Source organism: Hippoglossus stenolepis, chromosome 5, assembly GCF_022539355.2.
Source record: "Hippoglossus stenolepis isolate QCI-W04-F060 chromosome 5, HSTE1.2, whole genome shotgun sequence".
In the NCBI taxonomy this organism is placed as follows: domain Eukaryota; kingdom Metazoa; phylum Chordata; class Actinopteri; order Pleuronectiformes; family Pleuronectidae; genus Hippoglossus; species Hippoglossus stenolepis.
This window is the reverse complement of record NC_061487.1, coordinates 21,411,134-21,437,173: the sequence shown is the minus strand read 5'-3', so window position 1 is coordinate 21,437,173 and position 26,040 is coordinate 21,411,134. Positions and strand designations below refer to the sequence as shown.

At 45.4% G+C, this 26,040-nt stretch overlaps 1 protein-coding gene across 2 annotated transcripts; it reads left to right on the top strand.

Moving 5' to 3' along the window:
• igf2b (insulin-like growth factor 2b) lies at positions 1-8,389 on the top strand. 2 transcript variants are annotated; one of them, XM_035157328.1, is made up of 4 exons: positions 1-307; positions 1,254-1,404; positions 3,074-3,255; positions 4,736-8,389. In XM_035157328.1, the coding sequence occupies exons 1-4, from the start codon at positions 233-235 to the stop codon at positions 4,973-4,975; spliced, it is 648 nt and encodes a 215-aa protein (XP_035013219.1). In that variant the 5' UTR covers positions 1-232; the 3' UTR covers positions 4,976-8,389. The 2 variants fall into 2 exon arrangements, with proteins under 2 accessions (XP_035013219.1, XP_035013220.1); XM_035157329.1 differs by lacking the exon at positions 1-307 and adding an exon at positions 770-973.
• The last annotated feature ends 17,651 nt before the right edge of the window (positions 8,390-26,040 follow it).

Genomic DNA, 26,040 nt, shown 5'->3' with positions numbered 1-26,040 from the left:
TTGGTATATAACACTTCTCACTGAGAAGTTTTGCCTGTCGCCTTGTCTTTGGGACAGCCTGTCACACATCATCCCTATAGCCTCACCAACTGGGAAACTAACTCACCTGCAATCCCTGCAACCAAATACCCCTCCACCGCCACCATCACCACCACCGCCACCACCACCACAACGCTGTCTTCCTCTTTTTCTTTATTTTTTCTTTTTTTTCTTTTGACTACTGCCATCTGACATGGAGACCCAGCAAAGACACGGACAGCACTCACTTTGCCACACCTGCCGGAGAGCGGAGAGCAGCCGAATGAAGGTAACCAGAGGGGGGGACCTGTGCATGTATTCTAACAGACCTCTGGCACTGAGCTGGAGCTGCGGCTTCTTGAGCTCATGCATTGCTCGCTTTTTCTTTAATTTTTTTCTTTTGTGCACTGTGAGCAATGTGGCATATTCATTTGCATGCAAAGGGGAGAAACTTCAGCATGGAGACCTGCCTCGGATGAAGCCCCTTCTTGAGGGGGGGGGGCTTTGCAACAGGTTATGTGATAAGGAGGATGAGGGGGAAAAAGGATTTGAAGGGTGTTTTTTATTCTCCTTGTGTCTCTGCTCTTGGTCTGGATGTTGCGAGGGGGTTTTGGGGGACGGGACTCGCAGCAAACAGCTGGTCCTCTCGCCGGCGATAGGGGCGGTGCAAGCAGGTCTGCAGGGTCAGTGTGCTCGCTACAGGGTGAGCAGGAGGGGAGAGAATATATGCTGAGTCTGGCTTTTTCAGATAGTTAACTATCGAGCAGCCGGTCTTGCAACTTCTGGTGGAGGGGGGAGTTGTGTAAGAGAGTGAAGCGCAGAGATACCGTCTCCTTCAGTTTTTTTTTATTTTTTCCTGCAGAATAAGCACTTCTCTCAGGAGCCACATGGTGACAAAAGATAACTGTGGAGGTGGAGGTGAAAACTGCACATTTGGCACCCTGTGTTTCGTGCGGTGAGGCTGTTTTACTCCTGAGTTAGTGGGTCAATGCATGAGCAAGAGCCTTAAACCCCTGGAAGTCGCACATCTTGCGCGCAAATGTGAGCGCGCAATAGAGTGGATCCTCTTACAGCTGTATCACTCCCAACATCTGGCTGTCATCTGAGAATTTCCTCACAGGCTTTCATGTGCACGACTCGTGGAAGCGGGCTGGTTGCATTTGTTTGAGCCGTTTGTTTTTTGTCACGCTGAAAATGTTTGATTTATCTTATTTTCTTGTGTTCCTTGTGTGCAGGTCAAGAAGATGTCTTCGTCCAGTCGTGCGCTGCTGTTTGCACTGGCCCTGACGCTCTACGCTGTGGAAATGGCCTCGGCGGAGACGCTGTGTGGGGGAGAGCTGGTGGATGCGCTGCAGTTTGTCTGTGAAGACCGAGGCTTCTATTTCAGTAGGTTTCAAAAGCATTACACCATTTCCTTTTTTTACAACACGAGCTGCACGAATGTTGATTCTTTTGTTTTTTTTTGTCCTCCTCTCTGTGGAGTCTTTCTGTTGTTCGTTAGCGCACATCTGTTTGGATAGCTGAGACTATCTCGCTCTTGTCTGTGGCTGTGTGGTATGCGTGTATGGTGTTTTTCTCTCTCTCTCTCTCTCTCTCTCTCCCTCACACACACACACACACACTGAGTGGGAGACAGAAAGGAGAGTGAGAGGGAGATTATAGCCAGCTGTGAGTCTCCAAGACCTCGTCCAGGCCGCTCCTCTGCTGAGCGTGCGCATTCTGCCCCGCAGCCCGCACCTCTCATTGCATATGAAAGGCCGGCGAGCTGTGTGAAGGCACACACGACCCAGCGCGACACAATGGGCCGCTTGTTTACCAGTAAAGTAATAGCACCCCAAGAGGCATACCAGTCACCTCAGCACCAGTGTTCCCAGGCCAGGCGACCACACTGATGAGTAGCAGAGAGGGGGAGGGAGAGAGGGAGAGAGAGAGAGAGAGAGAGAGGGGGAGGGGAGTGTTTTTGATGTCAGGTTAAGAGGAAAGATCATTAACATCAATTCTGATCATTGCTTCCATTGTGGCAATGATGGGAATAGCTGTAAAGCATTGTGTGAACGCATTGTGGTGGCTGCTAATCCTCCCAGTGGATAAGCTGCTGTTTGCACAGAGTGCAGAGTTTGCCACAAACACAACTTCACCTCTGGTGTCGTCTCTGCAGCAGAGGAGACACTTTTTTCCCCATCTCTTTCCTCTTTTTTCTTCAAAATGATATTAGCCCACGTCCCACCCTCGGCTGTCTCGCCTTTGTGAGACAGGCGGGCTTCTTTGTGCGCCGCTTGCCACAGAAGCTTCTCTCCCAATCAGAAAGATCATTATCCAATTTGGGCCAACATAGATGTGCCTCCCCCTTCCTCCACCTCCTCTCTTTGCCTTCTCCTCCCCCTGGGTCACCCTCTCTTTTCTCTCTCATGTTCCTCTTCCTTCAATCAAATCTAACCTCCCCTCTCATGAGATTTCCCCAACATTGTGTGTGGGGAGCAGGACTTCAAACAAGGCCTGTATTGATTGCGGAGAGTGTTCCCCTGTGCAACATGCTAACCATCCGCCCCTCACCTTGTTCTCTACCTTTTACTCTCATGCCTCTTCTGTCCCTCTTTTGTTTTGTATTCTTCCCCTCTGTTTTGACCCTCTCTATGCTGATCCCTGTTTTCTCTCTACCTCGCTGCCCCTCCTCATCCTCTTTATCTCTGCTGACTTGATAAAGGACAAGGTCACAGAAGAGTTTCCATTTTACGTGTTTGCTCACCCAAAGGTCTATCTGAGAGCTTAGCGGGCTCTGTCACACTCTCTCAGTGTCCACAGCGCAGGGTGTTTACTTGTGTATTCACTCATTAAAGGACTTCCAGATAGCCTTAATCAGATTATCCTCTACAAACAAAAAGATTTGTTGCTGTTGGTCATAGATTTCCTTTTATCCTCTTTGCCCCGTGGACTGCTATGATTGTTGAAGTAATCCCGCAAAAACAACCTAGATTCATTACTGATGCCAGTGTTGTGTGCTCAGGCCTTAACCTCACCCTCCTCACCGCCTGTCTCTATCTGCGTTTCTCCTCAGGTAGGCCAACCAGCAGGGGTAGCAACCGGCGCCCCCAGAACCGTGGGATCGTAGAGGAATGTTGTTTCCGTAGCTGTGACCTCAAACTGCTGGAGCAGTACTGTGCCAAACCCGCCAAGTCCGAAAGGGACGTGTCGGCCACCTCTCTACAGGTCATTCCCGTGATGCCCGCACTAAAACAGGTACATCTCAACAACAACAGCAACACACCAGTATGGGAAACAATGCTAATCCTCGTCCATATCTGTCCTCCCATCTCCTGTGCCTCTATTCACCTCTGAGCCTTGCCCCCATGTCCCTGACACCGAGTACAGACTGAAACCCACGCAAAGACAGGTTTATCTCGTTAAATGGTCACTGGTAAGCAGTTACCTTCCATGCAAAGTGCTGATCATCGTGGAAAACAGTCCCAGAGACAGTCACAGCACATTAGAGACAGGAAAAGGCAGAGTCATTCTCAGAGACCGGAGTGTGTGCGCGCGTGCATGTGTGAGAGAAAGAGAAAAACCTGTTAGATGGTGAAGACTGTTGGTCCGGAACATAACAGTGTGTTCTGTGAGTGTGTGATTATTAGTCACGGAACAGCAAGCTCCCCAAAACTGGCGTGCGTTTTTATCCTTGCGGTCAAAAACACCTGAGCTGGCCAGCAGAGGTCGTCTGAAATATGTCACAAACATGAAGGTGATCGTCAAAGCGTTTCAGGGCCTTTCACAAGACTGAGCCGAGGCTGGTCACAAGACTGAGCTGTGGCTGCTTTCCAGACCTCTTAAAAAATCCCTTCAGCCTTTCTCTCGGACCAGAAGAGAAGGACGTTTGTAGTGTTTCTGCTTCGACTTTTTAGAAAATCAGTATCCGTGGCGTGAGATTGCTTGTGATGTAAATAAATTAAAAAAACTGGATGAATATGACAAATGGAGAAGGGAAGCAATGGACCTTCTGTCTGAAATGCGATAAAGAGGCTGCAAGGGAATTAGTTGGGACATGTCCCTAGTTTGTCTGGGCAGGGAGAGTTGATGGGTACAGGCTGCTCCAAGGGCCAGCTGTGTTTAGCCTATTGAGCAGGCCTGAAGTGAATGAAGGGGGATAAACACTCTTCAAGTGGCAGGACCAAAACAAGCCATTCACATGGAGCACTTGCTACTCGCGCATAAATTCTAGCTGCGCTGCCGCCACTCCCACTGTGTCTCCGTCTGCGGTGGCCAGCACAACACCTCGTGTTGTTCAGACGACTTTCCTGTGCACGAATAGAGGTTTTGAGATGACAATGTGTCGTTTGGTTTGGTCCCGCGGAGGTTAGTCAGTTCAGCGGGTCGTTGGGTGAAACGACGACGTGCTCCTCATATGTATATTAGGCGAGTGACCGCCCTTCCTTTTGACAGTATGTTAAAGAGGCTGAACTAAGCACTTGTTGACAGCTTCTCTCAGTCAAGGAACCAAAACAAGGGCAAGTCAGAGGCGAGGCGAGTCTGTTATGACGCTCGGCGCTATAAGAATGACATTTGATTTCCATTCGAGCGGCCCAACAATGACTGAATCTTTTCAGAAAGTAAACAAAGCTTTCCTCCATTGTAATAACTTCTCGCACCGTATCTTATCAACCCTAATGAACTGACATCCTCTTTTCCCCTTTTTCCTCTATTTTCGCCCGGCACGCCACAATAGGAAGTCCCGAGGAAGCAGCATGTGACCGTGAAGTATTCCAAATACGAGGTGTGGCAGAGGAAGGCGGCCCAGCGGCTCCGGAGGGGTGTCCCCGCCATCCTGAGGGCCAAAAAGTTTCGGAGGCAGGCGGACAAGATCAAAGCACAGGAGCAGGCAATCTTCCACCGGCCCCTGATCAGCCTGCCCAGCAAACTGCCGCCCGTCTTGCTCGCCACGGACAACTATGTCAACCACAAATGAGCCCGCTGCCAGCCCTTTGCACAGACAAGAGTTTGGAGGGAGAAAAAAAAGACTAGGGGATTATAGCTTTGTCTCTGACGTCATTTCTGTGGCAGTCCTCTCTGACCTCCCCTGCCCTGTCCGAGCCCACCAATCCCTCCCCCTGCTCTCATCCACTACTTCTTGACCCTCTGGCCCTTTTCTATTGCCCCCGTCAAACCCACCCACCCACCCTCCTCCGGCACACAAACATGCCTTCACATTCTTCCTGTCTGAAGTCTTTCGCTCCCTCTCTTTCAGTCACTGACACAAAAGGCACAAACACAAATGATGAACAAAAAGTTAACAATTCGGCTGAATGCAATTCAGGTGGATCCTTAAGCAAAAGAGAAAAGGGAAGGGAGAAAAGAAGATGAAAGAGATCCGTGGTTCGCAAGTGTCAAGAGGACACCCAGCGGAATGTTTTTTTGTCCTTGCGGAAGACAACTGAAAGTGAAGAGCAGCTTGCATGAAAGAATCCATTCCACATCATTTTTCCTGAGGCAAAAAGAAAATCTCTGTTAGTTCTTTTTCTTATTAGTTTGCACCTCTACCTATAAAGGGACTTCCACACTGTAAGGAATTATTTTGTAAAATTAGATTCCTGTTCCAGCACCTTTTGATCACAAACAAAAAGCAGAAAAGAGTCTGCAAAATTGCACATTGCCACGGATTACGTCAAAGTAAAGAAAAAAATGGCACTATTTTTTTATGAACAATGAACGTGTAGCTTAAAAAAATGTCATGGTGCTAGCTTTGGGGAATGGACTCAAAGAAGAGGTTGAAAAGCACGTTTTTTTTTTTCTTTGAATGAATATTAAAACTTTCCGTTTTAAGGAAAGTGTGACTTTAAAAAAACGGAAAATAAAGGATCTGGGGGCGCTCCTGGCAGTGGCAATGTCAAGGGGGAAGTGTCACTGAGAAAAGATATGGGCTGTGTTGGCGTCTGGGCTCACAGCGAGTGCTAGCGGCTGCTCATCACTAGCTTGCCAGCATAAGCGGCAAGAGGGACCTGAGACCCGGTCCCCGTTTCCTCCCGTCCCTCTGAGGCTGCCGGACACAGGGAGCAGTGTGGGGACACATATGGGACACCGTGGACCGCCTGGATTGGGACAGTACTTCAGTTCTGGGACAGTACTTCCTGTTCGCCGTGGCTTTGCAGACTGCTCTGACAGGAAGTATCATGGCATGGACAAAGAGCGAGTGGGATAATGATGATTATATTTTATTTTGTCTTTTTTTTTTTCTGTTTTCTTTTCACATCAATGTTTGAATGAAAAAAAGGAAAACCCCGTCAGTTTCTGGTACCGTGACATTCCTGTTTTTGCAAGTTAGGCATTTTTTTTTTCTGTTTCCATGGTAATTATTATGATGTTATTTTACAGTTCTAAAGAAAGGCACAAAATTTCAATTCAAAGGGAAAAAAACAGCAATAATGTCAACTAACATTTTATTTTTTATTGTATATCAGTAGTATTCACATGCTTTTGCCTGAAAACAAATACTTGAATATATATATATATATATATACATCTATATATATATGTATATATACATACTGTATATATACATATATATAAATATAGATATATAATTAGTTTCCAGGGACGTTGTGTTATTTTCCTTTAGTCTGAGCTGTATCTTGCGTAATGAGCCGCCAAGCTTTTTTGTTTGTTTGTTGAAATACAAATAAGGGCACTGTATAAAGGCATTATTTATTTTATTATAAAATATATTTGAAAAATTGGTCCAAATAATATACGTAGCACTGATGCTCAACTGACGGATTTATTTTGTATGATCTCTGTTTTCCAATTGGAGTTGTAAGGCTTTTTTGTAGATGCTTTGTACCAAAAATAATGTCTCTTTTTTTTTTCCTTTTTTTTGTTTTCCATAGTTACTATAAATTAATATTTTAACAGCAGCATAGCCTGGATTGCTTAGGCATCTTATGTCACAGAAATAGGCACATACTCTGAATACGTTGGGTCTGCATGGATTTCCAGAAGCCTGTCAGGGTTGTCTGTGAAAAAGGAAAGCATCAATGAGTGATTTTATCATTGGAAAAAAAAATAACTGTTCAACATTGATTGTACTCAAACCCACTATGTTTTTTTTTTATTTTTAAAGCCACTTTAGTATTGATGGCGGGGAGAATGATCAGTCCTTCATTAAATCATGTCTTTGTAATTATGCATGGTGTCCTATGGTCTTCTAAGGAGCATCTTGCGTGTGTGCCAGTGCCACGGCCGCGTGTTGGTTTGGGTCATGGGGCCGTAAACGTCCAGTCAGCTGTAGAGTAGAGTTAGGGGTTCAGCTTACATGTGACTCGCACGTGTCGATGCCCTAATTGGGGGTAATGATGTCGTTAGCGTGACGTTAGCAACCATCAGAGGTCAACTAAAGGTCATTGTCTAATCAGGAGATCTTATCATCTATCTATCTGTCCCTCTTTCTATCTATCTATCTTCTGTCTACCTGTCTGTGTGTCTGTCTATCTCTTATCTATCTGTCTTTTACCTATCTTATATATGTCTTTTACAAATCTTACATCTATCCTTTCTCCTCTCCTCTGTTTGTAGAAGACAATGTCCCCGATCGTACACCATCAGTATGTATGTGTATTTGCGGTGGTGGAGCCGTCGTGCGTTTCGATGAAGGGCTAACATGCTGAACCATTTGTGAAGCACTCAGGAACAAAAAACACAATCTACGCTCTCCGAGGGAGAAGTGGAGTTAGTCTCCGAGTGTCTAAGTAATATCGAGTTGTGGAAGGGCAGCTGAGGTTGTCACCTGTTACCTGGCCACAATGATACAGCTCTCTGCAACTAACCACTGAAGCCCATGTCAGAAACAAGGTCATCCTGTGCCACATCATAGTCTCCTCCTCCATTGTGTCATGCGTCACCCCATGAAATGGAGACTTAATGGATACTCGCCATACTGCGGTGAAGAGTCAACCCAATACTTTCTATCTTCTTTCTGTCAGAGAGATCTCAATTATCAAGGCTACGTCCTGTCTCTAATTATATTCTACTTCAGTTGTGCAACAAAGCAGGCAGTGCAATTATTATTATTATTGTTATTATTATTGATATTATTATTATATTTTCTATTTTATTCTATATTTTCCTGCTAGGACTGCATTCATTCACTATTGTAATGTTCAAACAGGCTACTCTAGTGTTCTTATGAATGGCGTGAAAGACAACCACTTCTTTTCGCTGAATATGAAGAGATACATTGCCGAGCAATGGCAACTTTTTCTGTGTCAGTAGCTCACTCAGCCTGTGTGTATTTTATTGATTTAACCTCTGCACGCTAGAACGTCCGAAATGCACAATTCATGTACTTTCATTTTTAATATCAATAAAAAAAAACATTTTATCAAACGTACAACGTCTAAAAGATTTACTGCTTTGTTCAGTGTATCTGCCTGTCCTGGATGTGTGTTAACACTGTTCGGTGTGTGTTGAGCTCCGGGGGCCATTTTTGAAATCTTTTTATATAAATTAAACCGTATGTACCCTGTAAATGATTTATTACATCTTAAGGCCTTGCAAAGAATCTCCAGCTGCTTTTAGCACCCTCTCTCTTCCTCTCAACCACCCACCATCCCCCTCGCTCCCTCCCTCCCCTCTCCTTTTCTCTCCCTATCTCTCCGCCTGCCTCCACGTCTGTCGGTCTGTCTGTCTCTCTCTCCTGCTCCATGATTGTGCAAAGTGTGCCAAAGTGGAAATCAGTACTCACAGAGTGGCAAGCTGGTTGGCCGCAACTCTCCTTCCTCTGCTGCATGCCACACTAAACCTGACCTGTTCTCACTGCCTCCGACACACCCATCCGAACATCCATCCCTCCATCCTCCAGCGGCTTGCTAACTACTGGAGCAGGCTGCTCTTCAGCGGCTAAGTATAGTAACCAACATGTCTCAAATTATCACATGCATGTAGCTGAAAATGGCACGACCTTTCATTGTTGACATGCATACACATACCCACCCATGGGATGTCTGTTGAGGGGCAGATTTAGAGTATATTTGTTCCCAGAAGGGAACTGTTTTAGACACTGAGGTTATCTTGGTGCAGCGCAGTATGAGAGAGTTGGAACTGTACAGCCGGGAGAGGCAGAAATCTCCTTTTCTCTGGCTGCAGTGTAAAGTCCTGCCTCGCAGTGATGTGTTACCCATGTGTTGCTTCTGGGAAAAGTGCAGGATCTGCTCAGCTATCATTGCAGAGGAGCTTGTGTTCTGTGTTTTATGGTCATAAATCACTCAATTAAATCCCCTCTGCCTGTTCTCATGAAACCTCATTGCCCCACTGAGGAGTTCACCTTCCTGCGAAAAGAGGGAAAAAACACTCAGCTGGAAGTGCACGCTGTCAAAAATAGTTCATTTCTGAAAGATGGCTAGAGGCTGCACAAGTTCACACACAATCATGCACATACTGAACTTGCATGCAAACACATGCAGATGTTCACATATTTTCTCTCTCAGCAAGTGAGTCCTGCAGCATTACTCAATTCCCTGTATTGATACATGCATTATGAGTGCAGTGTTACTCATTCCCATTAAAACACTTTATTCTCACACTTTCGACAGGTGTGTGTGTGTGTGTGTGCGTGCGTGTGTGGGTGTGCGTGTGTGTGTGTACCCGCCCTGGGACTCATCGTGTTCCCTGCAGGTGTTTATACAGAGTGGGAGTCTTTCAAGCTCGGAGATGAGAACAGGGACTCTCAGGTCCTCAGGGCTCGTCACGTCACCGCTGTGCCTGGCAGGGCAGCATCTGGCACAGCATAAGTCAACCAAAACAAGCTAAACTGGGCCAGAGTGAGCCAAGACACATACTTGTTTTCATGACTGTTGAGTTTGATGGTTGTGTTGGTTTGAACTTATTAAGATCATTAAAGCTGATACTTCAGTGGTGTGGGAGTTTAGTGTAGATAGACTGAGGGAAATTACAGTGTCATTTATTATATTAACGATTTATTTCTGCCAAAACATCCACAGAGCTGTACGGTGTAAAAGGCTGGGAGGGATTTGTCTCGTGTCCAAGGTATGCATGTAATTTGGGAAGGTGCATTTTAAGTTGTTGTCCAATTTAAATTTACGCGTGCGTCTAAATCCGGAGCCGAGACTTGAAATCCCTGTAACATTATCCTAAATAAGTAAACAATAGAAGGAACGCAAGAAATGCCACCTCAACCTAAACTGGTGTAGCCAAATAAACCATAAACCCAAAGCCGTGCATCCATCCCCATCAGAGAGGCCTCCTGAACTGTGGAGCGGAGTGTAGATGTGGGTGGCACAACTCTCCCAGGCCTGACATTGGAAACTGCCAAAGAGCACACTAGAGTTAGTTGTGGTTGGCCGGATGCACGGGATGCATGTAAGGCCAGGCCAACTATTGAGGCACAGGGTTTGGCAAGCCCAGACCATCACAGCCCAGCGTGGCCACACAGGCCAATTAAGACAGGCCTTCTCCTCTCCTTCTTCTCCTCCCCTCTTCTGTCTCTCTTTCATCTCTCGCTCTCTCTTTATCTCTCACTTTCTCTCTTGTACTCCCTCTCTCTTTCTCCCGATCCTCACAAAGCGTGCTCACACATTCCTCCTCTCCCACTTTTCCTCCCTAATTGCCATGGACTGAAAAGAGGGATGGAGAGAGGGGAATGAGATTGAGAGAAAGAGACAGAGAGAGGGAGAATCGGAGGGAAAGGGGGTCATACCACAGAACATCTATGGCCAGAACAAACTGTACTGGCCCCTTGAAATAGTCAAAACTCTTATGTGTGGTGTGTATGGCCTCGAGCATCCACCACCCTCTCTCCGTCTCTCGTTAATTACACAGAAACACAACTATTTGGCTAATTTCCCCCAAAGAGCTAAATTCCATAATGTAAAACATAATTCAATCTACATCCTTGCATGGGCTCTGAGGTGGTTACGGCAGAGCCAGAGTATAAAGAGGTGATTGTGTTTCTTCAGCGCCCCACAAAACTATCTAATTGTTGATTCCTAATCAACCAGGAGCTGCGAGGAGGCTTTCCTAATTATGTAACCGTAGGTTCTGACATATGAACAATGAAGCGAAAGTGTTAGTGGCTTTTCTGCAGAGTACAACTATGCGTGGAGAGGAAAAGAGGGTCAGATGTATTGAATTTTGCTCCTGAACAAGTCGGTTTGCTTACGTTGTTTACATGTTGTCATAATCATTATTCTTGGATATTATTCTCTTTAAAAAACAATATCAAATCATTTCTAACGTGTCAAATACACTGTTTGAATTCAAGAGTATGTGGATGAGACAAAAACAAACTATTTCTGCGCACAAAAACAACTGCACAATGTCGGTGTTTGTTTTTGGTCTATGCCTGACCGTCTCCCTGCAGCCCACTCACGCCCTAAACATAGAGCGCTTCGGACGCTACGTTTGTAAAGTATCGCAATTTTGAGGATTCTGGTGCCTTTGTCAACACAGCAGTGGAAAGGTCAGAGAAACAGCAGGAGAAATGAGGATGTGACAAAATGTGTGGGGTAGACTCATTTTCTGCAGGACCAGAACATGGGAAATGAGGTGGTTAAGCCATACAAAATCATAACAAAGGGGGAAGTGGTTTCCAGTGTGGTCACTGGGTCATTGCATGACAATTTCCTCTTACTGGAAAACAAGGGGGTCACAGCTTCACACTGAAATATACTCTGTGTGTGGTGCACAGACCGCCGGGGCTATACTTACTCACAGGGGTCAAAAGTTACGCTCTGTCGTCGCTCACTTTTAACGTTTAAAACTATTTGTGTCTTTCGTACAAGCAACCGATTAAAACATCAGTGCTCTCCGTCTCCATTTTATCTGCAGCGGTGACCTCCATCACTTTCGGCATTTCTGAAAGACTCGTGGATTTGTTAAAGGCTAAATTTAATTGGAGGTGTTGCAGGAAGAGTGAAGTGGGTGGCAGTAAATGTTTAAAAGCAAAACGCTGCACTTAATTAAACAAGGAGGTCAGCATCTTGTAACGTTTAAGGTTTCGGAGTTTTTAACTTTAACATTATCCAGGTGGCTCCTTACTTCACTCTCTCAGGGAATTCATCATTGTTGCACGTCAGTGTCACTATGTGGAGGTCACTGGGGCACTACCTGGTACCACACACACGCACACACACACACACACACACACACACACACACACACACACACACACACACACACACACACACACACACACACACACACACACACACACGTACGCACTGCCTTTCTGCCATGATCCATTAGGCTTTGGAGGCAAGAAAAGCAAAGGATGCAAACGTGCCGCAGTTGAACTAATTCCGCTGCAAACACACACTTTATTGTTTGGGAAAAACTAAAAAAAGAATTGAAACTTTAAAGATCAAGGCAGACAATCAGTTATGCCGGCACTTGTGGTGGTGCAGGCAGAATAAAGCCGGCTGCACAATAACCAGGGACACTCCCCTCTATGTTTGAACAACATATAATTACAGATCAGGATAGGAGAGCCCATTCTAAGGGGAAAATAGCAATCTCTCTTAATTACAAGGCAGGCCATGATCCATACCTATCCGTCACTTCAAATAACTCTGTTGGATGACTCTGTTGGAGTGGCTGGCAATATTTCGGTATAAGTGGAGATAAACAACACATGCAGCGCTGAGAGAACTACCAGCCAAACTGAAGTCAGCACTAAAATCAGCTGGCACATTTCTATCCACAACAGGATTTCTATGATTTTTTTTTTTTTGCGCAAGCTTTTAAATCTCACACTTAAAAAAAAAAAAGAACACTTGATTGATTTAGGAGAGAAAAGAAGGAGCCGTGTGGGAGCAATCACCTGCACCAACTTCTGCACGTCGCTCCATTTTTAGAAAACGATACACACATCCCTGTGGATGTTATTATGTGCCTTTGACTGACAAGTGTTGAGTTAGACTTTTATGCAACAATTGAGTTAGTGCCAGCGTGTGTGTCCAGCTGTCATGATCCCACACACACATAAACAGGCCCCGGTCTCCAGTGAACAGTGTGAGCATGTGCAGCTTTGTCGGAGGTTCCTCGCTCCCTGGCTGCAGGAGCATTCTGGTTATCTTCCCCACATTAACCAGATAAGCTCCATGTCTTTGGCCCATGCCAGGGCCCAAGGGTTACAGGGTTTATTCCTGCTATTGCTCTGGGTCTCCTCCTCCCCTTGACCTTTTTCCTCCTTGTTATTCTGCAACTGCTGTTTTCTGCATTGTAAAGATTTCTGCCAGATTCAGAAGCTGGTATTGTATGCAAACCCCCACGGCTCATTAAACAATTAATATCTGGTAATGAATGAATAAAATCCTCTTGACATTTCCCCTGTGAAAAAAAATGCATATCAGCTCCCCCTGAAAACGTGCACTTCTCCTAAGAATGACAGACATTTCAGATATTGCCGTAGCCCATGCACAGACACTAGCAGACAAAAAACCCCACACGCAGACAGAAAAAGTGTGAATATTTGTGAGGAAATTGCTTGAGAAGGACGTTGCGACTGTGCCATTTGGCCGCTCCAAACTATTGTCCGTTGAGACCATGGAAGCTGGCATCGGCTGTTTGTGTCTACTGTGCCATCCTTCTGCCCAAGACTGTCAATTTCATTCTCATGCTTCAGTAATGCGGATGGGAAGACGTCCAAAAATGCCACAACTGAAAGACTATGTATGTAGTATGTGTGTGTGTGTGAGCGTGTGTGTGTGTGTGTGTGTGTGTGTGTGTGTGTGTGTGTGTGTGTGTGTGTGTGTGTGTGAGCGCGCACTTTAACATAATGGGTGCCACACACAAGTGACGACAACGTTTTCTCTGTGAAAACCGCACACAGATAATCAGATGTACACAAACATAAACAAACAAGCATGCACAAACAAACATATATGAAAGCGCATTTGCGTACATTGACGTGCGCGTTTCACACCCACGCACATTCATGAACACATGCACACACTTATATCAAAACACACACATTTGCGCTCACGGAGCCCTGCTAATGATGGGTGGCAGTATGATGTTTGTGTGTGTTCCAAAAGAATTGGCATTACTACTTGGGCTAAATCAGCAGCCAACAGCAGCAGGCTATTAACAAAACTGTTTCTTTGTTTGCTTTTTTTCCTGTTTTTTTTCTTGAGAGGCGCCAAGCAATTAATGGTCTGCCTATGGGAGACCAGTAAACTGTGCCACAGTGGGGAACATATGCACAGTGATGCAAGACATGATGGAAAAGAAAAGATGATATTATGACTGGAGTGAATTCATCGTTCGGATCTTCGAGACGAGATGGATCAAAGAAAAATGTTCTGTGGCCGGACGCACTTTTAACCATCCTGGCCTGTGTTACCGAGTTCAAAGCCTACAGGCAAGTTCAGGGATGAGATGTGTGTGTGTGTGTGTGTGTGTGTGTGTGTGTGTGTGTGTGTGTGTGTGTGTGTGTGTGTGTGTGTGTGTGTGTGTGTGTTTGTGTGTGTGGTGTGAGGAAGGTTAACCATGTTGAATTAATTCCCCCTCAACCCATGGTAGAAAAAGAGGCGACTTGTGGAGCAAACAGTTTGTTGCTTCTTGTCTCCACCAGGTCTTTCTATAGGAAAAGAGCAATTTGTTTTATTTTTTTCTTCTCACCGGTGCAACACAATTTTTACAAAAGTAAAATGACAGGAAGGAAAACGTGGACGACCCGCGAGGTGGTAAAACCTCAGCGTTCAAATGTAAATAACTTCTGTATGGAGCGTTTATCTGCTGTTATATTGTACCACTTAAACAAAGCTGATAAGCAGTATAGATTAACCAGGGGGGGGGAAAGAAAGAACAATTCTTTATGGAAAAAGCCCTTTGAATAAACACTTCCTGTTACGTTTAAAATGTTGAATAGAATCATTTGAATGCTATTGTTAACCTGAATAAGTCAAATGCATTAAACTAATTGTGCTGCTTCCTTTGAGAATTTCCTCTTGTTTCACTTTTCGTTTAGATTTTGTTCCTCTTCTGTCTGTGAGTGTTGTTTCTCTGCTTGTGTGTACAGCCACTTGTGTGTGCAGCCTGCCCTCCTTGGAACAGTGAGTGCTAAAGGTGATCGGCAGCTGCCAGCGACCTCACTGGACACCGGTCCACAGTTCGATATTCACCCCCCGCTCTACCCAGTGGTACAGAAATCACGTCTGCCCGCTGCCAGGTATCGTCTAAGATAAATTGGGGCAATTTACCAACAGTCCTGATTAATGTTCAGCCAGATAATGTTAAATTATTGGATAAGACAGAGCCATAAAAATTTAAAAAGTGAGATAATGATGTGGATTTATGGCCCGAGGTGGTTCTGAGGAAACTGGCTCATGTGATTATTAGATAACTTTCCATGATTTGACACTGACATTGACACTGACATTGACACTTGACAGTGATCTCCATGCAGTGCGTGTAGTGTTCGGCCAACCCGAGGAAAGAAACGTGTGAGAATTCAAACAGATACCACATCAAACCATATACTCTCAGTGTCCTGTCACAACCCTATTATCTCTGCAGTGTCAGCTTCTCATTAACCAAGGAAAACAGGCATGGGTGTGCCAGGGACTGAGCGGTCACAGGCAGAGATGTGTCATAAAGGAGAAATAATGCTGGAAACAAATTGCCATTGTTTTTTATTGTCTATTAACACCGAGCGTTGTCAGTATTGTTTCCTGTTACTCAATAAAAGCAGATACTTTCTGGGGTTTTAAATGACCCTGAGAGATGAGGTAACAGCTGTGGTTTAACCATAACAAGACGTTTTTTCGACTTGAAAATTAGCTGCTAATCCACGGGTTTGGCTCCCGGTTACATCTTCGTCTAATTCCCATGTGCAATGTTTGCATATTCTTGAAAAGCATGCCTGTGCATATGTGTTCACGACCAAAGTTTTTTTTTTTCTTCTATTTGTGTGTTAAGTGTGTTTGTGAGAGGTGGTTGTGACAGGTAACCAGGAATTATCCGGTGGCTTGCTCCCCAGACAGACTGTGTGCGTACGCAGTGTGCCAGGCCAGTAATTGTGGGCTCAGAGGGAGAGAGGCTACATGTTAGCCATATCATTACAATTAAAGCGAGAGTTAGCTCGCCGTCTGAGGCCAGGTCAAACAGGGAGATGCTCCTCCAGACAAACTGCTGCTTGCAAACCTCCTGTTTGTCCCACGTGTGCTTGTGTGAATCAACTGCTGCCTGGTAGCAATTACCGCCGGTCCATCACTGCAAATAACAATTTGTCTTCATTTGACCGCCACGGTGAAACTAATTTTGTTTTTCTTACATTTTTAAAATGAAAGGTTGTGCTGATTCGCTCAGACCTGCCTCCCTCTCTCCCTCTCTCTCTCTCTCTCTCTCTCTCTCTCTCTCTCTCTCTCTCTCTCTCTCTCTCTCTCTCTCTCTCTCTCTCTCTCGTGCAGCACTGTGCTGTGTGTTAATTAATAATGTCGGTTATTAGCCCTGTAGGTTTGACCACCTGCAGCCCCTCGGTCCAACAGAAAGAGCCGCTCAGCTCCGAGCGCTCGCAGCCAACTACGGGTTTCAGTGTGCGCCTGTACCTGAACATGAAGTTGGGATAAACACCTGTTTCTGCTCCGACAGCTGCTCGGCTGTGACTGTAGCACTGAGAGAGATGGATGTTTTTTCATTTCATGTTTTCACAAGATTTTTGTTTCTTTGTTTATTAGCCGGCAGTAATACAAAAACAACTCAAATTTCCTGGAAAGTTTCTAGGGGGGTGGGGCACGACCTGAGGAAGAACTTAATTCATTTTGATGAAGACCGGGATCAGGGGGTGGATCCAGGAGTTTCCCCCCCCCCCTTTTTAAACATTGTGAGATTGTGAGCCTCATATTTATGAGTGTGTGCAATTTGGTGCAGATCCAAATAAAAATCTGGATCCAGTGAATTTAAATGCGGTTCCATAAGGGACCAATGGGCCTTGTTTATCCTCTGACTTAAGCCCCAATGAGATCACATACCCCTTTTGTAAGGGAGGTTTGTCCAAGATGACAGCATTAAAAAATAGACAAAGACAATATGAAATAGGACAAATGATTTATTTAATACTTTATTACTTTCTACTGATGTTTAGTGCTGCTGTAACACTGCAAATTCCCCAGACTCATAAAGGATGAACTTATCTAATTCACAATAGAGTTTGTGATTCTACCTGAAATAACAGATTTACAAATTCACACTAATTACATTTTTGGTTTCAGGAGATTTTAGTGAAAGTCTTTCTTTCCCATCTTTCCTTTTATTCAGCAACAAACATAAAAGTTAAAAGGGGGCAGATCAAGTTCCTCAAAATATGTCAAAAATTCGCATTTCACAACCAAATCTCTGTTGCCTCACGTAGTATTTCTTTCTTTTGTTGTTTCTAATAATTGCACAGTTCATTCTAGCTGTTGTGTGTTCTTCACAAGTCAGGAGGGGGACAGGGTTCTCGCCATGCGCTGGCAAAACCAAACAACAGAGCCGGACAACAGACACGAGTTTTATCAATAAAGATGTTCTTTCTGTGAAAATAGTTGCAGTTGCCAAACAAAACACCGTTCTGGATCCAGAGTTGTTGTCGGAGGTTTGCCAGCAGATGCTCTTGAAGGAAATTGTGCCGCAGAGAGGACAGGGATGACGCCACAGTGCCTGTTTTCCCCTTAAAGGCCGCCCACCCCTCCCTCCCCACCTGTCCCAGTCCACATTCCAGCGGTCTCACCTGCACATCGGAGCCCACCCCCCCACAGGGAGACCCCCGGAGGGTCCCGGGTTCCTGGGCTTTCCAGCAGTCTGATAATAAGGGATTGATGTGTCTGCCAGCTCAACTCTCACATGAAGGTTTTTGTGGAGTGGGGGGAAGGGTGAGGCGGACAGCAGCAGAAAAACATTGAGATTAAAGAGCACAATAACACTTTTTTAATCACTTACTAGGTTCACGTGTGAAAACGAGCCTGGCGAGACCCAAAGACTCACAGAAACAACACTTAAACACCTAAAACACAAAGGGGTGGGGTGGGGGGGGGTTGTGTTTCTTGTCCGACTGTTTGCCTGATTGTGCCTCCTCCTCCTCTTCCTCTTCACAAGTGAGAAATATAAAGGAAATCATGACTTTATTCATCATAATTAATAAAAGATACATTTTTAGATACAGTGTGAGCTTAGTAGCTAAAATTCCAATAACAAAGACGAGTAGTGACATCGGACGTATAGAATCCACAGACATGAAAGAGGCCATCAGAGAGGAATGGAAAGAATTTTTGATTCATTTTTGACTTTATTAATAGCACATGGCAAAGAAGTAGTGTACGGGACTGTGTGTGATTGTGTGTGTGTGTGTGTGTGTGTGTGTGTGTGTGTGTGTGTGTGTGTGTGTGTGTGTGTGTGTGTGTGTGCATGTTGAGCCGACAACAGGTGCCAAACATAACAGAGGAAACGAGAAAAACACGATGGGGTTAGCTCACAGCCGGGCTTCCCGCTAACGCAGAGTCACAAACAAAAAAAATGGGGCGGTGCGTACGTCTGAGCGAGACCGTGCGATTTTGTGACTATGTGTGATATTATGTGTGTGTGTTTGTTTGATAGATAGCGTGTCTGAGAGGATGCACATGTGGGTGTGTGTGTGTCTGCAGCTGTACGTGTACAATGAGCAAAAACAGTATGGGGAAATGAATGAGGTATGTGTAATGGCTCGCTGCTCTGCTATGTTCATTAGGCTACAGAGTGTGTTGATGTGTGTGTGTGTGTGTGTGTGTGTGTGTGTGTGTGTGTGTGTGTGTGTGTGTGCGTGCTGGGGTGTGTTTGCTTTGCTCAAACCCAAATTCCTGGGAAACAGTAGGAGGTATATGGAGAGTGTTCCCTGCGCAGCTTTTGAGGTTGGGTTGTCAACATTGCCGGCGCAACATCACCGACAGTAACACGGGAGACAGATGCTGACAGTGGAGCAGGATTACCCTACATTTGTTTGGCTGCATCCACCGATAGATCATATTTCTTATTTCCCTGCTGCCTCAGTGGAGAGTGACATCAATTTTTTTGTTTCATTGTTTCATGTTTTGTGGTGGAAATGTTTTTTCAGAGAGGTAATACTAAAACATCCACTTGGCCACAAATCACATGCATGTTAGTTTTAAACTGTATTTTTAACATGTGTATCACCCGTCACTCGTTAAATACACGCGTACAAGCACATGTTGCACATAACCACCTGCTGTATAACGTCCCTCACTGCACCGCCCACTTAACGTTTATTTATTTCACTCATTGCAGTCTCCCAACACCTCTTTCTCATTGTATGTAGACATTTTATATTGAGTCACTGGATTGTACATAATGTTTCATGTTTATTTATCCCTGCTCCGTTTCTTCCTTTTTTGGCTCTATGTCCACATGTGTCTCTCTGCATACACCTCCATTAAACTTGGTGGAAGGATGGGACATGGGCCGAGAGAGAACCGGTTAACTCTTGGCAAAGGGATGGATCCAGGAATATTATACTTTCCTTAACATTACCATTTTTGACATTTTTACTGATTTACCAGGGAATAATGCTTGAATCTTGATGGGGAAAAACAGTCTGACATATTAAGGGGACCAAATAAAGATCTGTATCTGGTGAATTTAAATTCATAGAGGGGCTGTTGGTAGAGGTGTAGACTCTACTGAGTGCCAAGCCAATTGGTACCATGTACAATGAGAGTGGAGATCCTGTTTGCACAAACATACTTTGACAATAAAGCTGAACATGTCCCTTCAAGGAATACAGTGACATGTTAGAACACCATATTCTGCACATCATGTCTGCAGCACAGTGGGATTTACAGTACACTGGTGCGGTACAGTACGCTGCAGTGGTTAAGTAACTCCAGAAGGCACCGATCTGCTCTTTTGGACCCGGAAAGCTTTGCGCAAACTGATTTTCTAACTCCTCATATATCATTTCTCTCCCATCCTATTATCTGTTCGTTTGTTTAATCATCCAGTTATGTTTTTCTCTGGGTTGCTGTGGTAACCGACACACACCGTCCATATGCTCTGTACAGCTCAGGAGAGCAGGGAAACATTGGGGCAGAACAATGCATAAAATATAATTCATAACAGAGTGAGATTTTTCCCACAGGATTAAGTGGATATAAATAAGACCCTAATGGTCTGTGACACATTTGGCAAGCTCAGTTACATACACAGTACATGCATTTCGATAGAATATGCTGAGACACACTCTTTGAATTACCCAAAAAGAAAAACTCATCATGTGTGCCAGATCATATAATAAACACCGGTTTTACAGCCTCAAAGCCAGCTTGTCCCAATATCATTAAATGTATGGTCCTTGTTAGAGAAGCCATTACGCTGAAGTTGTTTTCCATATGAGGCCGTACGTTTCCCCAATGTACCCTTCGCTGTCCTCATATGGCAGGGCCGAGCTGGCTGACCCCCAGCACAGTTTACTGGGAGTTTCACTTCTACAGCGGTTCCCAAAAAGCTCCCCGACACAGACAGCGGCACAGCTGGCCGTCCGATAGCTGACATTTACAACAGGCTCTCATCTGACAGTGATTCACTGCACACACACCGAAGATGTGTATCAGGCCGGCGGAGCTGCGCAACAACAACAACTGAGACATCAATGGTGATGAACTGTTTATGTGTTTTGCTCCACGTTTAGGCTGACAGCTTGCTCAAAACAAAATCTAAAACGGGGTCTTTTCCAAAGTGACGTTGACGGGTAAATGCCAAAGTATTCACTGAGAATTGAGCTCTGTTTGTTTAATGTCATCCGTGTTGGTCGAGCTTACAAGTCACAGCAGGAGAAGATACAATCTTGAAGTTCTGCAGAAAAATATTTCAATGCAATTAACACTGAAAGTCATGTAACTGTGATGAGGAGCACGGAATGAGCTGCAACTCATCAGCGTGTTTAAGGAAAGATAAATGATGCTGCAAGTTACGGCCTGCAGCCAGATCTACATGTCCAGTGTCTTCTCTGGTCTCTGAGAGGTTCTGCCTGTGCAGACACAGGAGAATTGATCTCTCTCAGAGTCAACTGCCAGCGTCAGTCTTCAGCCTTCAGGCAGCGCTATCAGTGGATTCTGAAAAAGCCACATTTTTCACATTTTCCGTTTCTTGCGATCTGACCCTTGGCACCATCATTTGCATGAAAGAACTTGCTCATCTTTATCTGATTGTGCTGTATCAGTTTGTGTGATTGGCGTCAGAAGTTGTTGCTGGCAGCAAATTCTTTTTGTCCCGCCATAGCATATGAGTAAATACCTCAGTTACAGAAGCTATTTCTCTCCCCTGGCCTGTAGATAATCTGTGTGTGTGTGTGTGTGTGTGTGTGTGTGTGTGTGTGTGTGTGTGTGTGTGTGTGTGTGTGTGTGTGTGTGTGTGTGTGTGTGTGTGTGTGTGTGTGTGTTGTTTGTGTGTGTTTTGGGGAATAGTGTAAGGTGGGATTGCAAATAAAAGTCTTGACCCCGGGCCGTGGAATTCCAGGGTCGGCATTCAAGGAACATGCCCAGCCCTAAGAGCAGGCGAGCCCAAACCCCCCCTCTGGGCAACTTCAGCCTTACTCTGCAACACACACACACACATACACACACGCACTCGCACACAATACACATACACATACACACAACAAGCAGACAGTCCCCCTACCCCCTTCCTTTTGTTGTTGTTGTTTTCTCTTCTCCCCCCCTCACAATGGAAAGGCATCTCCACTCTCTTAGAGGCCACAGCAAGAGATCGGCTCAGTAGCGGAACAATAAACAGAATCTATACCGGCTACACTCTGCGTCTACCTTGGACTTTAGCCGGCCACCTGATTCTTCCTTACAAGGCCTAGATAAGAAACAGGCCTGCATGCTGCTGGAGGAGCAGCAGAAACACACACAATCGCTCCCTTTCTGCTGTGGATAAAGCCACTCGGAGGCACATTCAAAGAGCGACAACCTCTTGGGACAGGGACCTTCTGTGGCTGAGGCCCCGGTGGCATCGAGACACTCGGTGAGTCGCTGTCAATACAAAGCTCCTTTGAGCATGAGCATTGTCTCCCCCCCTGGCTCGTTCTCTATGATTAGTCAGCAATCTGCTATCATAGAGGGCCCTGGCCTACTTCTGCACAGGAATTCGACCTATGACATCAGTCTGTTACAAAGAGGCCAAAGTCTGTCTGGCGCGGGCCTTATAAAGTCCAGGTGGAACAATTTGAAGACTCGGGCCGTTATTAAATCTCCCGTTCGAGCGATCGGCCCTCGTTCATTGTCACAGTGATAAAAAGCATCTACTCAAATGTTAATAGATAAGCACAAAAGAGAGGGATTGAAAGAAAAGATGACATAACAGGAACGTAACCAGAAACAGGCACAAGGTGGACATGAAAAATGTTTTTGTGGTAAGTGTATCTTATTTAACCATGACCAGAGGCTTTCAAACACAAACCACAAGCATAAACCTAAAACACACACTAAAACTGTTTGAGTTTCTCCACCTCAACCGAACCTTTGACTGCCTAAACTTCACGTTAACCTTCACCGCCGGCTAACCTTCCCGTGTGATGAACGCCGGACGTCAAAGCTGTGCCGCCACGTAACCTAACTTGCGGTGGAGGAATACACCACATCTGCAACGTGTAATTTGGATTTCAGCGTCATTTTCCGGATTTTTACGAGGTTTTTTTAATGATGCAAACACACACACACACACACACACATATACTGAGAATTGTGGATTCACACATGGAGACACACATGTGAGGATGAAAAAGACACTGATGGAGGGGCGGGCTGGAGGGAAAGAAAACAAAAAAACGTGAGAACAGAAACGGGGAAGAAAGACGGATTAATCCCTTTGGCGGGTGCTCTCAAGATGTTTGAATCAGCCGCGCGACCCCCCTCCCTCAACCTGTCTCCTCCTCTGTGAGGTGGTTTGATGTTGCATTCTTTCTTATCAATAGCACCTTTGCATCAATTACCCAACAAAAACATCCTTCAGAGGGAAGGGGATGGGGTGAGCCAAGGGGGAGGGGGATTTCTTTTTTTTTTTTCCAGAGGGGAGTGTGAGAGACAGCCTCCTTGTAGCGCATTCCAAGCTTTTGTCATCCCTGGGAATTTGTTTCCTGTCAACATCTTAAGCCAATAGATAATATGTTATCAGGGATGAGAGGAGCCTCTAACCCCCCCACCACCAGCACCCACCCACCACTACGATGAGAGAAGAAAATACCTTTTAAGTGAGACATCTCCTTCAGTGATAAATGTCTGCTGGCTTACGTCCACGGCAGTAATCATTACAACAGACCGGGGAGACGCAATCGGAGGAGTCGTGATCTGAGGCATGGGAGAGCAGAAGAGGAAAGACCGAGCAGTCTTCTTCGGGACAACCTCCCCCAACCTAACCACAAAAGAATTATCAGGAGAGCTGATAATGACGGGACGTTGCCAGGTTCTTACTCGAAGTGGCGTAAAAGATGTTTACAGATTTCTCTCTAATGTGGATGTTTTGGGGTATTATTTCATGACTTTTTGGCTTAATTTATGAGGTGCTCCACACATGAGCTCGTTCCCTTTTACGGCCCTGTGTTTCCCAGTGTCTGCAAAGAGATGTGTTTGCCCTCTAGACAGCCAGCCTGGGGCCAGTAAACCTCTCTGTGTAGAGGCAACCGCAACCATTCTCTCTAAATTACATCACCTTTCCAGATCCCACCAGTGAAACCCATGCTCAGCTGCTACCGGGTTCACCTCACGTTTTGTGCCATTACGAGTATAACGAGTGCAGCGCGCGCTTCTAAACCTGCCCGTTTGGAATGGGCTGTTTGTTTGGCCTGTGGTGATGCTGGATGCAGCTTTCTTCATGAATCTGTAAAAGTGAGCTGCAGAAATTGAGTCGCAGCAAAAGAACACCGTCAGAGACAAAACTCTGAGCTGTTCACTTGTTTATTCAAAGTTCTGTAACGCTCATCTAAGTTTGCAGAACCCCGAACTGGGGAATCACTTGTTGTTGTATTTCTCCTTTATCGCTACAGTTTGTTCTGGTGTCCAATATCATCTTCTTTTTTTTTTTTTTCTCCCTTCTCTCATCCCTCTGCATCTCTGGGACCGACTTGGAAGGAAGTGACTGTGGGTCAGTGGTATGTCTGCAGAGTAAACAGTGGTTATAACAGAGCCCTGGACCAGGCTTATCAGGTCGCGTCTGTGTGATTGACCCTCCACTCCCTCTTTGTTTAGACGTCCTGACAGGCGGGTCAGCACTCCACATCCTCCTTCACCTCTGCTGCGCCATTCCCACAATTTCATGTTGTAAAAGTGAAAGGCCATGTTTTACTTCTTTACGTGAAGGGCAAACAAGTAGCCGGAGGTGCTTTTGGGGAAACCAAACACTGCAATAAAGGGACCGGGGGCCACCACCTGAGACACTGCAGGTCATGATGCTCAGACAAGCATTCTCTGATATGTGGCTCGCTCTACAGAAACAGTAGGGAATGGCAAAGGCGTGTTGGTGGCTGTTGACAAATATTTACAGCTCACTTGGACAACAGGAGGAATGTAGGGGGAACGTCTCTATCCGAGGTTACCACCCCCCACCACTTTCCTCCTTCCCCTCTGTGTGTGGTACCGCTGTGTTTTTCAGCTGTTCCCCGGGTCTGTCTGAGGCCACTGTGGCCTGTCAGCCTGTCAGATTAAAGCCTCGGTCTCCCAGCTTTTCCTTAAATGCCACACGCTTTGTTTTCATTGAGGAGGGGTGCAGAATGCGTGTGATCTCTTGTCGGCCTCCTTCTCATCCATCTCTGCCAGAAGCCGAGGCGGCAGAGGGGGTAAAAGGGGGTTCAGGCGGGGGCAAGGGGCAGGGTCACACAGGGGGAAGAGCAGGGTCAGAGGTTAAGCTAGGTTACCCACAGCCTTTGCACTCGGAGTGGTGAGGACCTGAAGGGAGGCCTACCAGACACACACACACACACACACACTCACACACACACACACGCTCCTCTGCCCACCACTAATAAAGCCTTCCACTGACATTTCACTCATGTCTGCAACACTGCCGTTATTCATGGAGAGTGTGGCTGTTATTGAGTGCAGATGTGCGGCTGTAATGAGCAGTAGCTTTTGCACTGACTACCCGGTGATGAACAGAGGGCTGCGCTGTGCCCAAACGGGGAAGAAGAGAGGAAGAGATGGATGAAGAGACTAAAATGGATGAGGTGAATGAGATGAGTCTGTTGTTCGTGGGAAGAGTATAGGGGAGAGTCGTGAGGAGTTTCAGGGCCTTGTGCAGGTGCAGGTTGTTCACGGTCACCTGTGAGCGCTCAGTGCAGCTGTGTTACTGCAGCGTCTGCTCTAATGCCTGCTTTAAAGTGATTGTGTTGCTGGGAGCCCATTAGAAGAGATGTCCCCAGTTCACATCCAGGTGGGGACCTTCGTTGCATGTTGTTTGCCATCTATCTCTAGATTGTGCAAGTTTGGCTTGAACAGTCGATGTGGAAATGAACTGTGAATCATTAGAAATGTGTGAATGTACAGTATAAACATTGTATTATTATGTTTTCCCTGTTAGAGCCAGGGAAGGATTTGTCATGAGCTTCAGTCAGCAACAATAAACTCTCCTAAAAAAGGTCTAATCTTTGTCAGTGAAAGCTTAAAACAAATAAAATGGATAAAAGAAGGAGAAAAGTGCAGAAATCAATAATCTGAGCGTTTGTTGTAACTATGTACTTTTCACACGAGAGCTTTGAGTGAACTTTGGTCCACTGGTCTTACCTAATCTGCTGGTATCAAGTTGTGGGGTTCAAAGACCATTTCACATATGGTTTAAATATATAAATATATGTATTTATTTATTTATTTATTGCACACACGCACAGACAAACACACACACACACACACACACACACACACACACACACACACACACACACACACACACACACACACACACACACACACACAGGACTTTGCATTGACTTCCATTCATTCTGTCAACCTAACCAAAGCCTTATCGCTAACCTTAACCAATTCATGCCTAACTCTAACCTTTAATTTT